The sequence below is a fragment of the Macrobrachium rosenbergii genome, chromosome 40, assembly GCF_040412425.1.
Source record: "Macrobrachium rosenbergii isolate ZJJX-2024 chromosome 40, ASM4041242v1, whole genome shotgun sequence".
In the NCBI taxonomy this organism is placed as follows: Eukaryota; Metazoa; Arthropoda; class Malacostraca; order Decapoda; family Palaemonidae; genus Macrobrachium; species Macrobrachium rosenbergii.
In genome coordinates, this window is record NC_089780.1 from 10,740,166 (window position 1) to 10,758,831 (window position 18,666).

General features: G+C 34.9%; 1 protein-coding gene across 1 annotated transcript in view; it reads right to left on the bottom strand.

Annotated features, from left to right (window-relative positions):
- Window positions 1–18,666, bottom strand: part of LOC136826017 (nephrin-like) — a 588,861-nt gene that overhangs the window by 142,256 nt on the left and 427,939 nt on the right. The window contains exons 7-8 of the mRNA XM_067082876.1: window positions 8,224–8,541; window positions 3,592–3,711 (exon numbers count right to left, since the gene is read on the bottom strand). Coding sequence (XP_066938977.1) covers window positions 3,592–3,711; window positions 8,224–8,541 — 438 coding nt within the window. The remainder of the gene's footprint in view (window positions 1–3,591; window positions 3,712–8,223; window positions 8,542–18,666) is intronic.

Consider the following 18,666-nt stretch of genomic DNA (forward strand, 5'->3'; position numbering starts at 1 on the left):
TACCTTGTACATTGTGTAAACAGTTCATCTAAAGAGCTTCAACCGTTCTCCTTCAGTCATTCAATATCCACACTTCACTTCCATAAAGGAGAATTGGCTCAACAGTCCTTTCAAGCATTCCCATCTCCGTTTCTATAGGTAACTCATTCCCTAATCATTCCATCAAATCCTGCAACCTTTCTTGCTGCACCTATTCTGTGACTGACTTCTCGCCAATCTACCATCATCTGCTACGTATATTTCCAGATACTTATATGAGCCAATATTTCTATTATTTTTTTGAGTTCTGTTAAAACTTTTATTGTTAATCTTAACATTAATCTCTGGCACCGTCTTTTAGTTATACATTTCATAATTCTGATTACCTTTTGCATCCAGATCTGCCCAAAATATACCATCCATCATGTGGCACTAAAACTTGCTGAAATGCCCAAAACCTCTACACATCATAATATATACATACATGCATAATATATATATACATACATACTCTCTCTCTCTCTCTCTTTTACAAGTAGCTTCAAGCCTGCATCTCCCGAACTCCTGTCTCTTGCATTTCCCTCAGATCTTCGCCAACTGCCGGAACTCTTCGTTACCCAGAGCGCCTGTCTCGCTCAGGGGGATTTGTTGCCAACCGAAGGTCACGGAAGCAGCAGAAGCAGACGAAGCAGAAGCAGAAGCAGGAGAAGGAGAAGCCCCAGGAAGAAGCAGCTTACGGAGGGAGATTGAGCGGCGCCCGATGACTCCTGCCTCCGAACTGATAAAAGGGCAAGAGGACATGGGCGAGCTTGCAATATCTCTCCTCCCCGAGGTCGAATTCCGGAGGCACTGATACAGGATTCTTTCGGATGTCTGTTCGTAATGAACGCGTTCTCTCTCTCTCTCTCTCTCTCTCTCTCTCTCTCTCTCTCTGATCATTCACTCCTGCCAATTACAGCACTCGGTGCTTAATGGGTGACTGCACTATTGTTCACGAGCGTAATATTTCTTCATCTGTCAACATCGAAGTTTTGTGAATGAACCTCTTCTGTTGCTCTTTCAGAGCGTGACGTGTCTTCTTCCGAGGGCAAGGCCATTTTAGTGTTGTTACTTACAGCTGATATGATTGTGATGATGATGATGATGATGGTGATGATGATTATTATTACTATTATTATTATCATTATTAGAAGTAGTAGCAGTAGTATGTAGTAGTGGTTAAAGTAGGTGTTACATTTTGCAGAAGAAATTTAACCTTTTGGAAGCAAAATTTAGCAATTCATCATTTATCAACGGAGGAGAGAGAGAGAGAGAGAGAGAGAGAGAGAGAGAGAGAGAGAGAGAGAGAGAGAGAGAGAGAGAGAGATGACAGCCATATAATATATATATATATATATATATATATATATGTATGTATATATAAATATATATATATATATATATATATATATATATATAAAGTTTTCTTTGCTTACAATATATCATTTAAGGAAATAATATATGACAAACGCCAGTAACTACAATTGCTGTGTCGCCAAGTTAGTTCATCAATCAGTCAACTAATCAGCATTAATAAATAAATATAAGTAAGTAAATATATATATATATATATATATAAAGTTTTCTTAGCTAATAACAAATCATCTTTTAAAACAATACACGATAAAAACGACCGTGACCAAACCCGCTGCGTCGCCAGTTTACAGAATCAATCAGCCAATCAACCAGCCGACCCAACGACCGAGAAATAACGTCCCCGAAACATCCAGTCAAGCAAATCCCGACCGGCTCCCGACATGCCCCGAAATATGACGCATCCATTTCCGGGCAAAAGAAAATCGATGCAATCGGGGGAATTAAACAAGGATATTTGGATCAGCGAGCATTGCCAATCAATAGTCATTCACGTATTCCAAATACATTCAAACAAGATTTAACAATGCACCACGGGGCCCCGCGCTTCGTTCGGCCCGTAGAGTTTTCGAGTGGTGGTGGTGGTTGCTGGGGGGGACGGTTAGAGAGGTGAGGGGGAGGGGGACTGATATTATCACGAGTTGCAAGCGTCCGCGATTCTATGCGTTAAAGGTGTACGTTAATATACAGCAGGACGGGATAATAATAATAATAATAATAATAATAATAATAATAATAATAATAATTCATTCATTGTATCAAGTTCATCATTCTCAAAAAATGGCATCTTTTATCTCAATAAATCAGTAGGAACGGTTTCAAGGATAAAAATAAAAGGGGGGGGGGGTGGTTCGTAGAGGAATGTCATACGTGCAGAAAAAGGAATATGATCCATAAAAGAAAGTAAGAAATAAGATTATTACTGACGATGAAAACGTTCATCAGAAATAGTGTAAAAGACGATAACGTATGTAGACAAAATGGTAAATATTGCTGAGAAAATCTACGAAAATCCTTCAATAATTTATCAGGAGAATATTGCATATTTTCTTTTCTTTAATACGGGGAATATTGGAACGCAAGCTCATAAAACGCTTTTTGAGATGAGTGAGAAAGGACAAATAAGTTGCAAAGAGATCTTTAAATTATTATCCAGACTCACTCGGAGGAAGACGGGAAATGAACATGAAACAACAGAGATTGGAATTAAGAATCAATGGCATTCACGAGATTTCGGGAATGGTTTGAAAATTCGTGATAATTCAGAATCGCTCAGAACTTCTGCATTCGAATATTTTACAAAAACTTAGTATGTTCAAGCTGTGTATAAATTAAGAGTTGGTATCGTGACGTAAAAATTAAGATATAAAAAAAATATACTACCAAAATAAAAAAAAATTAAATTTCAGCTTCATAAATTAACTGGAAAGTCGATAAAAGTCAGCGGACGAACGCTTGGGTAAGAGCACAAAGCTAACGCTGATATTAAAGTAAATATATTATACACTACTGCGTTATGAATTCGGCAAGAATATAAAAAACTGGGGAAAAGCATTAACGTCAAGACATAAAACCAAGTTCCACACACACACACACAGAGAGAGAGAGAGAGAGAGAGAGAGAGAGAGAGAGAGAGAGAGAGAGAGAGAGAGAGAGAGAGAGAGATTCTTAAATATATTTTTTCTGACTGGAACGTGCACAGAAAATGTCTTCTTCACGAATAGATAAACTGAGAGAGAGAGAGAGAGAGAGAGAGAGAGAGAGAGAGAGAGAGAGAGAGAGAGAGAGAGAGAGCTAAATAATTTTCTTTTCAAAGTGGAATTTTCACTGGATATTTAAACAATAAAGAATAAAATTTATATTACATTAAAACTCGTTAAAGGAAAAAAAAGACTCGGCGAATGTCTTATACACAAATGGATAAATTCAGAGAGAGGAGAGAGAGAGAGAGAGAGAGAGAGAGAGAGAGAGAGAGAGAGAGAGAGAGAGAGAATGATCAAATCCATTTTCTTCAAACTGAAACATTCACGCAATACTTTAAAAATAAAGAAAAATGCTCATTTCAGAAAAAAAAATCGCTAGAAAATAATATAAAACCACTCAAGAGAATCTCTCACTCACTCACGGATAAACCGAACTCATCAGTAGCAAAGTAAATCTGAATAAAACCGAATAAAAATGAAAAAGATCAAAACTTACCTCTCATGATCCAAGTGATGGCAGCGGGCGGATTGGACGGCGATGTACGACAATTCAACTCCAGCAATCCTCCCGCCTCTATAACGTTGTCACCTGTAATAGTGACGCTTCTCGGTTTATCTGTGGGATTTTAAGAGATTTACAAGGAAAGGTCATTAATACTCTTCGATAACTGCATTTTTCCTTATCTATAAGGTAATGAATGTAAGAGCAACAAACCTTTGAAATGATATAGGTACTGGAGTGAATCAAAACAAGAAATTATATGAGAGGTAAACAAATATTAATTTTAAACGCGTCTTTCGAGCAACGGGAAAATGAAATGTGATTATTTTAATTAAAGGCTAAGTTTAAAAAAAGTACTGACGTCACTGGAATAACACTGGAATGAGAATGGAATCACATTACAAGAATTATTTGTCGAAAAGGCAAAAAAAAAAAAAAAAAAATCATGAATACATCTATATATTTGAACTAGCATACGTTCATATATATATATATATATATATATATATATATATATATATATATATATATATATATATATATATATATAATACAGTATATATATATATGTATGTATATATATATATATATATATATATATATATATATATAGATATATATATATATATATATATATATATATATATATATATATATATATATATATATATATATATATATATATATATATAAAGTTCAATGAATTTAAAAGCACTTTTTCAGCAATGGACAAATGAAACGTAACTGTGATTTGAAAGCGCAGAATGACTTCGTTACTGACAGATTGAAAGAGAAGTCCCCAAAGTCATTAGAATGAGATCGAAATGAAATTGGAATAAGATTACAAAAATTAGATTCTGAAAAAAAAAATATATATATAATTCACGAAAATATCTAAAATGCTTGAACTCGCACACGACCATGAGAAATTCGTAGATGCTAAATAAAATACATACAATTTACGAAGGAACTTAATCCTTAATGACTTCATCGCCAATATCACGAAACGGACAAGATCGCAAATAATCCACGAAAATCTTCCTAATCTGCGGGTAAATCCTCACTATCCTAAGCTCTTCGGGATTAAAAAGAAAACTGAGACTTCAAAGGCCGTTGGAATTCTGTATTGAGAGAGAGAGAGAGAGAGAGAGAGAGAGAGAGAGAGAGAGAGAGAGAGAGAGAGAGAGAGAGAGAGAGAGAGAGAGTATTAAATCAATTAGGCAATGGAACAGAGAGATATAGACCGGATAAAATCGACAATTATACTGTATTTATGTTTATGGTATAAGATCCCTATTCTTGAACACACGTATATAGAATTTTAAAAACAAATAAATGTAGTTAGGTACCAATTGTTAATGACCTCAACTTTAATACGGGAAATATCGTTGTTTGGATTATTATTATTATTATTAGTTATTAAAATAGCTTTACCAGGCCACTGAGCCGATTATCACCTCTCACAGCGATGGTCCGAAGTATTCGTTTTTACTTATAAATTTTTTATATATATATTTTGTCAATTAAATCACAATTTTCCAAAAAAGTTTATAATTCGATAAATTGCAAATGTTGAATTTTATGACAAAATTCCACTGATCGATTGACAAAGTTGTTTCTGTGAAATGAGCCTTAAATATATTGAATAAGAGTAAACAAAGCCAAGTGGTATAACTAAAACGGTGTTAGGAAAACAGAAAATGAATAATGCGAATGACAGATACTTCACAGACATTAAAGAGGATTGTTAAATATTACGATGAAAATGGCAGGAATAAAACGAAAGCAGGATATTTAACAGGAAATCAAGCAATACGTGAAAATAAACTTGAACGATTTCTACAAAACAAGAATAAATTGCTAAATGATTACATGGGGCAGGCATTCCAAGGGTAAGAGAAAGAGAAAGACAAATATAAATTAAATACCTGGACGGTGGGCTGTTTGTAATTTTAGAACGTCAATTCCTCAATAAATAAGAAGCTAATGTAGGTATTACTTTAATACGTAAGGTTTTTCTACGTCAGTGTTAGAAGGTTTTAGTAAGATGCTGAATTCCACCAATACATACATACATATATATATATATATATATATATATATATATATATATATATATATATATATATATATATATATATATATATATATATATATATATATATATATATATATATATATATTAATACCAAGGACAGAACCAAAGCATGTGAATGACGCAGATATAAAACCAGTATTAAAGAAATCCCTTTTCTAATTACAAACAAAAGACCCTTAATCCCATCTGATTTTCTTAACAGAACTTTCAATCAAATTCTCGAGTTTCATCCACACGAAACAAAAGCAATATAATAATGCCGACCAGTTTCAAAGAACTGTTGTTAAGAAGAAGACTATTGTTGTCACTATCCCTCATTATCAGTTTAATGACGTCTTTCTCAATTCTTTTCGTGACTTGAAAGTCGTTCTTGAAGTCCATCGAATGGTGGACATGTATACGTGTATATATACATGTCCGTGACCAAACACGTGAGATATTGGGCTTATGACTGTCTTGGTTGGTCTATTTTATTTATGGAAGAAAGGAAGTAATTCCATGGCGGAAAGAGAGAGAGAGAGAGAGAGAGAGAGAGAGAGAGAGAGAGAGAGAGAGAGAGAGAGAGAGAGAGAGAGTATAAAATCTATATGCTCTATACACAAGAGACTGTGGAAGAGAGAGGAGAGAGATAGTTATAAAAGAGAGAGAGAATAAAAGAGAGAGAGAGAGAGAGAGAGAGAGAGAGAGAGAGAGAGAGAGAGAGAGAGAATAAAATCTATTTGCTATATACATAAGAGACTGTGGGAGAAGGGAGACTGAGAGAGAGAGAGAGAGAGAGAGAGAGAGAGAGAGAGAGAGAAAGAGAGAGAGCTGAGAGAGAGAGAGAGAGAGAGAGAGAGAGAGAGAGAGAGAGAGAGAGAGAGAGAGAGAGAGAGTATAAAATCTATATGCTATATACACAAGAGACTGTGGGAGAAGGGAAGGACAGTTATAAAAGAGAGAGAGAGAGAGAGAGAGAGAGAGAGAGAGAGAGAGAGAGAGAGAGAGAGAGAGAGAATAATGGCCTGACATTCTCACTCATGCTTTTTCCTTACCAATTCATAAAACAGTTTAAGACACAAAAAAAAAAAAAAAATGCAAAAAAACTATTTTGCTTTTTAAGCAGAAAATTATGATTTACAATTCACCACGCATATCAGAATTCACCAGCTACTTCGATTAAAAAGCGGGATAAATCTCTTATTTTAACGAATACGAAGTTTTGCTGAGGACATTTATATGCTACAATTCGTGGTCTTGGAAATTAAAACGTGAGCTGTGACTGACGAGAAATTAATGGACTGTGAATTTAGGCTAATGGCCTCAAGACACGGAGTGCAGAAAAAAGGTAATGCTTTTAACGGTATGGACTTCGTTGAAAGTGCATAACGAAAGGTTCCACGGATGATGAATGTAGAATGAATCATTCGTAAATGAAAAGAGAAAGTCGCGATTTTTAAGACGACATACATAAACCATGAGGATTACGGACCGGAACTAATTTGTAAAAAAAAAAAAAAAAAAAAAAATCTTACGATAGCACAGTGGACTGGTAACTGCATACACTACTGACTTTCTGATTAATATTGTAATCATGTTTCTCATTTTCCTGTAGTTTCAGTGAAACAGACTTTCTCAATTGAAACTAGCATTCAACAAGTGACAGCGATCAGACCTGCTTTAAAAGTAGCCATATAACTATAAAAAAAATCCTGATCAATACAAAGGAGTTTGTCTATAAAAATCCTGATCAATACAAAGGAGTTTGTCTATAAAAATCCTGATCAATACAATGGAGTTCGTCTTACACAACCCCAATTCTCCTATTGATCAGGGATATTTCACAACCCAAATGAACTAAGTGGAAGCAGAATCTTTCCCGAGTAATCTGTTGACAGTGTCTAGTGTTTTCGTCCCTGACTGTCTGAATAACAAAGATTTATCACACGTGGCAAAATAACTGCGATGTTCTACAAAGGTCGCAGGTGATGTGAGTGGATTCTAAAGATGACGAGACAATGCTTTCATTTTAAGACTGGGTTTCACCGTTAGTTTACACGTCCTGCATATAGAGACTGCTAACATTTAAGTTTCCCCTTATTTTTAGCGTTATTTTTTACATACACACACATTATATTATATATATATATATATATATATATATATATATATATATATATATATATATATATATATATATGTATATATATAAATATATATTTTAGGAATCTTAAACATATTTACCTATACACCTTATTGAACACAGTACGTACACACAACAAGAAGAGAGAGAGAGAGAGAGAGAGAGAGAGAGAGAGAGAGAGAGAGAGAGAGAGAGAGAAATTAGCGTGTATATATTCGTATATACAGGAATCTTATACATATTTACCTATACAACTTACTTACTGAACACAGTATGTAAACAAAACAAGAGAGAGAGAGAGAGAGAGAGAGAGAGAGAGAGAGAGAGAGAGAGAAATCGAACCCTCATCCTGCCCACAGAACTCCCCCTCCCCCTCGCCCCCACCAAAACAACAATCTCCACTCACAATGAACTGTCAAAGTGACATTCGCCGTCAGCGGATTGCTGAGCAGATCGTTGGAGACACTGCACATGTAGACGGCGTTGTTCTCCTCCGCAGTCGCAGTCACCTGGTACGTCTTGAAAATGACCCCCTCGAGGTCCTCCGGAGGCGGGAGGGGGGCGTCCGGCCCCGCTCTGTCGTCCAAGAGGCGCCCGTCGCGGTACCACTCCACCCACGGCGTGGGGTTGCCGCCCCTCACCAGGCAGGTGAGGTTTCGGCGGTCTCCCTCGCGCAGGGTTTCGCTCGTCTCGTATCCCGTGATGATGGGGTTCCCCGGGGGATCTGTTGAGGGGAAAGTGGTTACACATATGAATGGATGTGTGAAATACATATACCTGTATATATATATTTTTATTTATATATATAATTTTTATTTATATATATATATATATTTTTTATTTATATATATATATATATATTTTTATATATATTTTTTTTTTATTTATTTATCTATTTATTTATTTATGTGTTTATGTCTATGCCTGAATAAACTTATAAATAAACCTTTGTATAATGTGAATGACTGTGTCATAATTCACTGTGTTTAAAAACCTTTATGTACTAAAGCAAGGTTAGGAACAGTTCTTAAACTAATATCAACAACAAGCAATGTCAGTTTATTGGCAAACAACTATAAAATTGTAACCAAATTAAATGGTTTTTTTTTTCTTATCATGTGAACATTTCAATAAAAATATAATACAAAATAATTACAAATAACTAGTAAACTTCTCTAGAAACTCAAAAACAAATTTAAATTCAAATGCCGAATTAAGTTTTTATTTAGCAAAAAGCATTATGGATCAGATGATATAAGAATAATTTTGGCAGTAACTTCAGTTCATTGTGATTCGTTTATCAACGCATAATCCCAAAAATATTGTAATAAGCAAATCATAATAAATAAACGAATGAGAATATACCTTCCTCCCTTCTCCTACCCCACGCCCCCCTCCACCCCCACATACTCAAAAAGACTCTAAATAATCTCGCTACAGAAATAAACTCAGTCTCGCTTCACTCCAGGGAAAACACCCACCACCCCCACCCCACATCTCTCCCCCTCCCTCAGTAGGCAGTCATTTCCCAGTTCAGGAAATTTGCATGCATTCATCTCCATGCCTTTATGTATCAGTGTGGAATATTCAGGGGTGTGTGTACACAGAGTGTCTGTGATGGTGTGTACTTGTGTACTCCCAGAGATGAGCAAATTGAAAAGAATAGTGATATGCGGAATTCTGAAATTTTTTTTTTACAATGGAACAGATATCTAATGTCTGAGGTTATATATATATATATATATATATATATATATATATATATATATATATAATATATATACTATATATATATATATGTGTGTGTGTGCGTGTATATATATATATATATATATATATATATATATATGTATATATATATTATATATATATATGTATGCATGTATGTATAAATGTATGTGGGTATATGGTTGCGTGTGCGTGATTTTAAAAATTATTTACCAACTCTTCCCGACTGATATAACACTTTTGCAATATATCTGCAGCTTGTAGATTTCTCTTACAAAATGTGTAATGACACTAGCCACAATCATGAATATTCCTTTATAATGATCTACACATAAATGATTAAGTTCTCATGCAAATTACTGAAAAGCGTCCAAACTTGAAACAAGGAATGTGGCAGCTGAATTTGTGGCAAACACGAATATTCAATAAAATTCTATTACTCACATTTCTCGGCAACAAATTAGTCGCCATCGAACCCATTCATGAAAATCACGTGACCTCTGGTGAACCAATAGGAACAAGCCGTTTCAAAGATTATTCTTAATGACCTAAGAGGAACATACAACTAAGTATACATTACGTTTTAGGAGAGGCCGGATGACCTGGCACCCCTCTGGGAGTTTAATGAGGAACAAACAAGGATACGGACTCCAAATCTACAAGTTCATTAGCGAGTTTATATTATTGCTGACAGGAGACAACGCATCTATCTGATCTTACTGAATATCAGACCCCCAAGTTCCGTCGCCCGTCCGCAGCATTTCAATACGGCTGAGGCGTCCGATTTCCCCGCCACGATGTTCTAAGGTTGTGGTTTCGCTACGGTACTGAGGTTATAATCTTTTGTAGGTTCTTTGGATGACGTGGAAATCAGTGTTGTGACCTTGTATAAATTGCGGGGTTCAGTGTGTTTTCTTTTTATTTTATAGAGGACGACCTCTCCGTCAATCACTCCAAACAGGAATACAAACCCATATATATATTATATACATATTATATATATATGTGTGTGTGTATTTATGTACGTATTATATAACACATTATATATATATATATATATATATATATATATATATATATATATATATATATATATATATATATATATATATATATATATATATGTATATGTATAGTGTGTATACCGCCATCCTTAAAAATATAAATGTGAAGTATCACGGTACTTGATGAATGTTTCATATACACCCTCTTCGAAAAGAATGTTTCACGTTGTTAAAATAGGAAATCCCATTTAATCACTTAGCAAATCAGACAGCTATTGCATACAGAACACTTTTCACAGTGGATGGAGGTCCACTTTTAAAAGTAGCGATGGTTTAGTTTTGTTTGAACACGTGGACGGAAAAGTAGTTTACTTAATAAAATTACTTAGTATTTGCCTTCGTGTTTGCTCGGCATCCAATTTAAGCTAAAAAAAAAAAAAAATAAGAAAAATGGTCCTCTGGACTGTATGAGAGAAAAGCGCACACGAAGGAAGTAGAATAAAATAGATTATTAAATTTTGGCCAGAGGCCAAGTACTGGGACCTATGAGGTCATTCAGCGCTGAAAAGGAAATTGACGGTCGAGAGGTCTGAAAGGTGTAACTGAAGGAAAATCTCGCAGTTCCACTATGAAACAATTGTAGAGGGTGGATAGCAAGAAGGAGGAACACACATTCAAACATACACACATACACCCATATACACACACACATATACTGTATATATATATATATATATATATATATATATATATATATATATATATATATATATATATATATATATATATATATATATATATATATAGATATATATTTGACAGACAGATCAGAGAGAGAGAGAGAGAGAGAGAGAGAGAATCGTCGCTCGTGACGCGGTAACGTAAATGAGTAAACAAATGCAAGATTAATACCACGACCATCTAATTAATGAGGGGTATTTATCCTAATGAACACTGTACGGCAGGAAAATGAGTTCTCGTCAATCGGAAGATAATCTCATTTATATGCTTCCAGTTTCGGCAGCCTTCGGTGGAGTGAGATATTTCATGTCCAAAATTAGGAATGGAGGCACAGAAATGACATCGAGACTTCACAAGTTATCAGTGGAATTTTAAATTTATATTAAGATAAGTTCAGGCTGAAGAGTAAATGGCGTTGTCATAAATATGCTCACAAACACGTAAGGAGATTAGTGGTTACCGGATTACAAATGTTTGTAAAGTAGGTTATCTTTATGATTATTTTCTTATTTTTTTTTCAATAAGCCATTTCTCCTAAGGGTAGGTGACTTCGTAGAAGAGAAGGATAATAAAAGCTACTACATTTGGACACAGATTCATAAATCTTAAATTATTATCTGCACAGAAAACTCTTACAACACTGTTCACTTTGCGTGTCTTCCATGCTAACTAACAATCATTACTCCATCTTTCTGACTTGCGGATATTTCATCTTGAACTCCCTTTCTTGCAAACAGTATCAGATCCTTTCAATGATCTCTGCAATTTCTTTTATGTAAAATCTATATCGTGTCGTTTGTGAACATAAGGCATTCCATATTCCATTAACTAGCAATGTTATTCTACAACATTACACCTACATCGATAAAACACCCTTATCTCACGCTCTTTTGCCACCAAACCAGTCACTCTAACGCCTATAAACTGCAACAAAATTATGCCCAAATTCCAACATAAACTCTTTTTTTTATCCTTTTGAAAGTTAATTCCCTATTCCATACATCCTCAACAGCATCCACATTGCCCCTGTTAGTCCCAGCATATACTTCATCAAGGCAGCTGTAGATCACATACAACTTTCTCCCTATATTTTCAAACTAGTCTCATACCTGTTTGGTAACAAACAACTGATCCACACAGACTACCATGTCTGAACCAACAGTACTCTTCTCTTACCAAGTTTTCTACTTTTTCTTACCTTCTCAATGGAAATCCTACCTTGCACTTTCCTTGAGATATTAGGCAAAGTTAGGCCTATGTAGTTCTTTATTCACCTTTCCCTCGTCGAGACATACCTAGCACACCTTAGTAAGCTACGCCATTCAATCTTGCTTTTTTATATATATATATATATATATATATATATATATATATATATATATATATATATATATATATATATATATATATACATAAAGTGTAGGCCAGTCTGTATCGCCTTGGCCTGTCACCCGGAAGACTGAGGTTCGTTCCCGATGTGAGTCAGAAATTTATTTCTGTGAAACACGTGCTCGTGTGTTCATTATTTCACACACACACACACACACACACACATATATATATATATATATATATATATATATAAATATATATAAATATATATATATATATATATATATATACACACATACACACATATATATATATATATATATATATATATATATATATATATATATATATATATATATATACAATTTATAAGACATCAAGTCATTAAGCCAATGATCCTTTGTAGCGCGAGTGAAGTTCTGTACAACAACATCATTAATTACTCCAAAAATCGGAGCAACCTTGAACAACATAATCAATGTTATTTATCCCACAGTTCAAGGCAACACGTTCTTCCACAACGCCAAAGCGTATCACGCTGCAAGCAAAGGAATTATTCAGAACACAAGCAAATAGTTCGGAAGTGCGTTGCAGAGAGTCTAAATTATAATAAATTACAGGATGCCTGATCTCATTAGCTTTCAAGACTGACAAATGAATCGAACTGAACCGAATACAGAATTCAGACCAGAGGCCAAACACTGGGATCTACGAGGTCATTCAGCGCTGAAACGGAAATTGACAGCTAGAGGTCTGAAAGGTGTAACAAGGGAAAACCTCAAAGCAGTTGCACCATGAATAAATTTTTAGGAGGAAGGGTTGACAGTAAGATAGGCGAGAGAATATCAAAGGAGGTACAGTAAAAGGAACGAAAGGGGTTGCAGCAGCTAGAGGCCGAAGGCACTCTGCAAAGAACCTTGAGTAATGCCTACAGTTCACCACACGAGGTGCACTGACGGGAATACCCACCATGACGGGGAGTTGGTAAATGAGGACAGAACAATTAAAGACATGCGATGGCAGAAGATGAATAAGAGATGAACGTCAAGAGAAGGACAGATTATTGGCTTAATCTGTCCACAACAGAATAGGATTCAAGAACGCCATCAGAGAAGGAGGGAGAAAATAAAGATGAAGAAAATAAAGATGAACAAACATAAGCTTAACAAATATATAAAAAAAAGTGGGAAAATGTTGTGGCCTCAATAGTAACAAATATAAAATGTTTAGATCTAAAAAAGGAAGACATGATTTTAAAGGCAATATCCTCACTAAATGTTTAGTTTATTATGAATTATTACATTATATTTTATGACCAATAGTTTTATGCATTAGTAGCTATGATTAAAAGAGAGAGAGAGAGAGAGAGAGAGAGAGAGAGAGAGAGAGAGAGTCAATTCAAAATTTCTCCTCTACATTTCATAATGTCCGCAGGCAATACAATACAAATCGTAAAAAAAAAGTACACGCTCAATAACCGTACGTTTCAAATCTTATATAATTAAAACGAAGTACGACAAAGTTAAGAACGGGATAACATATTTCCCGCAGCTGTCCGAACTGAATATATTACATTTATATTAGCCCCAGGCGTTAAAGCCACTTCGCTCGCTCAGTTCTGTAGTGTTATACGTTCGAGGTTGATTCCGGCTTTCGGATTTTTATGCGATTATTCATCACGAAGTATTAACTAAGGTGAGGAGAAAGTAAAATTCGAATAAGCGGTGTTTCAGAATAATTATTCAGAAACAAAAAGTGGTGTACCCAACAGTTAAGGGAGAGAGAGAGAGAGAGAGAGAGAGAGAGAGAGAGAGAGAGAGAGAGAGAGAGAGAAATACATTAATAGCCATGATTTAAAAGACTGAGAAGAGAGAGAGAGAGAGAGAGAGAGAGAGAGAGAGAGAGAGAGAGAGAGAGAGAAATACGTTAGTAACATGATTTAAAGAGAGAGAGAGAGAGAGAGAACATTAAGACATGATTAAGAGAGAGAGAGAGAGAGAGAGAGAGAGAGAGAGAGAGAGAGAGAGAGACACTGCAACACCCTCCATCACTTCAGATCAAACACGCAGGACAAAAACTAACACGACATTTCCTTACGAACATTTCCCTCAACAGTACATCAATTTTCGTAAACAACATTAAGTAAAACAAAACGCTTATAACAGCAAACAATCGTAGCTTATAAACCCAAGACCCCGGGATAAAGGAGTCAGCCCAAGACGCGTTTGGGATGCCGAGAGGACAGGCTAAACAAGATAAATCAATCATGACGTTTTGCAATTTGCAACTTGGATATTGCAGTTGCCTTGTTTGAGTTTCGTAGGTGGGAGGGATATCCCAGGGGTGTGGGTACCATTGGGGGAAGGGGGGGGGTGGATTGGGGTACGGGCGAGTGGGTGACTGAAGGTGGCTTGTTTGACAGATTTCAAATGAAAAACTGTGGAATGAATTTTCGTCCAAATGAACCTGACACTCTTTGCGCTGACGTTAATAGTTAGGTGCTGTGTGATGTGATGTATTGATCCGTTTTGCACGCGTGGGTCGATTTCTAGATTGGAGGAGATTGCATGTCATTTCTGGTAATGGAAGAAATGCTTTCTATGACACTTATATAAAGTAGGCTGGGAAATATATTTCAAATAGAAGACCCATGAATCAGTAGAATTTTTTTTGTTTTGCAAAAAAACAAAACAGCAATAATCTATTCATCCATGAATCAGTAGAATATTTTTATGCGTTTTCAGCAAGAAAAAAAATTATATGCCTACGAAGACATGCCGTTATCATCAAAAGTCAAAATCTAAATCTAAACAAGATTTAATAAAAATAAATGAATAAAGAAAAATCTCATATTTTACATTGCATCAGCGAATACTGCTGAGTCTATTGCAATGGTACACATTACATTATTTCCAAAAGTTATGATAAAAAGGTGAAGCTAATAATATCAAATTTAATATTTTTTATCTACATTACTGACGATTTTAACTGGAAGGAAAACCATCCGAAGATAAAAAAAAAAAAAAAGTACAATTTAAAGTTTAAAGATTCCAAGTCTTGCCTCGTGCTTCTTACGTACCCGTAAGAATCCGATTCTTGCTTTTACATATTCCATATTCGGGGAAACTCTCCGGGTTCTCAGAAGGCCTTTTGCCACACACACACACACACACACACACACACAAACTGGCTCTTACTCCTTCGCATAAACATGCATCAAGAGCTTTCTGCCTTACGGCCAAATCTATGAAGATACTTCCGCCGTGTATCCAATACTCCATCATCTAAGGGTCAGGTTACATCTCTCTCTCTCTCTCTCTCTCTCTCTCTCTCTCTCTCTCTCTCTCTCTCTCAAAAAACTCACACACGCACACAAAAAGAACACACAAACACACACACACATATATGTATATATATCAAATATAAGGAGCCCATAAAAACGCCAAATTGTGGAAAGTATATTTGATGGAATTCTGTTTTAATCAGGAAATATTTATATATATCATCTATATATATATATATATATATATATATATATATATATATATATATATATGTGTGTGTGTGTGTGTGTGTGTGTGTGTGTGTGTGTGTGTGTTTTTTTCTATCAGCAAACGTTAAGCCACCAGTTAACTATATGAGAATAAGCTCAAAGGGAATTATGACTGACAAGCAGTACTTTGGCGCCGGCAAGATTTGAACCATGGCCTCATTTACAAACAACGCCAAAATATCCTTTATAAACCCAAAGTGGGAAACCTGTTCTTTATGACTGTGATGAAGACAAGCAGAATTTTTTTTTATCTCTGCATTAGGCGTGCATTCGAGGCAAGATAAAATCGCATTTTAAGTACTCAGGCTATCGGTTTTATCATTTAGGAAAAAACTGGACCAACTGAAATAGACCTATTGACTACAAAATTTGAAACACAAAACGCAGTTAAATCCATCGCTTGCGGTTCATCCAGTGTGATAGATAGAATATTTGTTGAAGATTATAAGCGACAGTCGTCGTTGTTCTGATTTCAAGTCGAGTCTGGGAGATGCAGAATCCCACAGAAAGACGATTATGTTCATGTGGAAGACAAACGAAACTGCAGCTCGGAGATATTTTATTTTTATCTCAATGCATTAGTACATAGAAGGGCGTTTATTTATTTAGAAAGAGTAAGAGTTTGTAGTTAATAAAATCGCAGTTTTTAAGTACTCATTTTTTGATAACTGTCAAAATATTGAAGTTTATCTAAAAATCTAAAATCTCTATGTAAACAAACCATCTGGTACGGAAGATACTCCCAGGGACTTGCCTGTCCGAAAACAGGTGGTCTAAGAGGACGTGAAGTTAGACGTGGAGGAGTGAGTGTAACGAGGCACCATTGGACGTCATAACTTGAAAACAATATTATACGCAGTAATATATTTTTGTATATATGAATAAGGAGAGCTTTGTGCAAACGAGGCTGGAAAAGAATTCGTTAGATTCTATGTACAAGAGGAGATTTATAGTAATTTGATAAATGTATCGGCCAGAAGAGGAGAATAAGAATTATATATGACGAAGTTACCGTAGTTGAAATTTGGACTATGCGAGAAAAGGGGTGAAAATGTAACTGTAAAAGGTAATTAATCTTACGGGGTTAGATAAGAAACTGAGAAGAAAAAAAAATAAAAATGAATCCCCAAACGTTTAAGCAAGGATTAATTTCATTCCTGCTCTACGCCGACGAATCTGTATTGAGATAGACCTATTTTATTTTCTATTCCTTTATATCTATTTGTTTATTATCACCATTTCCTATGACTTATTTCTCTCTCCAGGCTCTGTCCATAAGGGTTTTCGGCTGAAGATTTAAAGAAAAAGAAACCGTGCAGTGTGTACGAGAAGCTGGACAGGAGACAAAAGGACAAAGAATTTTATCTCAAAATTAGTTTTTCATCAACCCGAGAAGAATGAATTAAGAGCTCTGAAGTGTCACAGCTCCGATAACAAAGAATTACACGAATGAATAATTTGGAAGACTGCCGAGCCAATTTGTTTATATATTCTGACCCTGCGCTAATGAGACACAGATATTTAACCTGGAATAAAGTTGTTTTTCGCTAAGATGTGACAGTTATAATAATCTGTTCGTGTGGTACGAAAACTTACTTTAAATTTTCCTCAAAACTACCCGTGTTTACTTAATCTGAAACATAAATTTTAACTGGAATAGGCTATCTTAATATTTTTTTAAGTCAGGCCATGAAACCATGTTAACTATTTTCCAGGGAATTGTCGCAAAATCAATTAGAACTGAACGCCACTTCTTGGAGTGAAGAAAAGTTCCAACTAAAAAAAAAAAAATTGAAAAAAGTTTCTCATGGTTTGAGGTTTTCTCAAATCTTTCAACAGCTTAATTAGCAAATGCTAATATATATATATATATATATATATATATATATATATATATATATATATATATATATATATATATATATATATATATGAACAGTATGTATTTTTGCCGGTATAGATAACTGCGTATTTATAGAAAAATGCGTAGGCTTTAAAAGCACGCTATATGATAAATGTCACAGAGTGGAAGCAACATTTTATTATTTCATTCAAAGGGAACTTCGTCAAATCATATATCAAATGGAAGCAAGTCCAAATGGATGAAGATAACGCGTTGGTGATGTATAACTACGATATACTGAAACCGAAGCGTTATCTATTAAAGATAAAATAAAAAATTACACAAGGACTAATTTGATCGAAAGAGTAAATACTGTATACTTACAATCTTTGCGACAATTAAGTTACAACCACTAAAGCAAGGTGAATGCGTTCTCTATCAAGCTTGAAATATCTCATTACATTTGAGCATGAAATTGTTCGAAATTACTGCAAGAATCCAGAACTCAGTATCAGCATATACCTAAAACAAGAAGTATCGGTGCAAATTGGGTAAATCTTCACAAACAAGACAAAACAGATTCTAAGCATAGAGAGATCTCTCATTATGCAAAGCGAAGGTGCCTCTTAACACGGCGCTATATCGGAA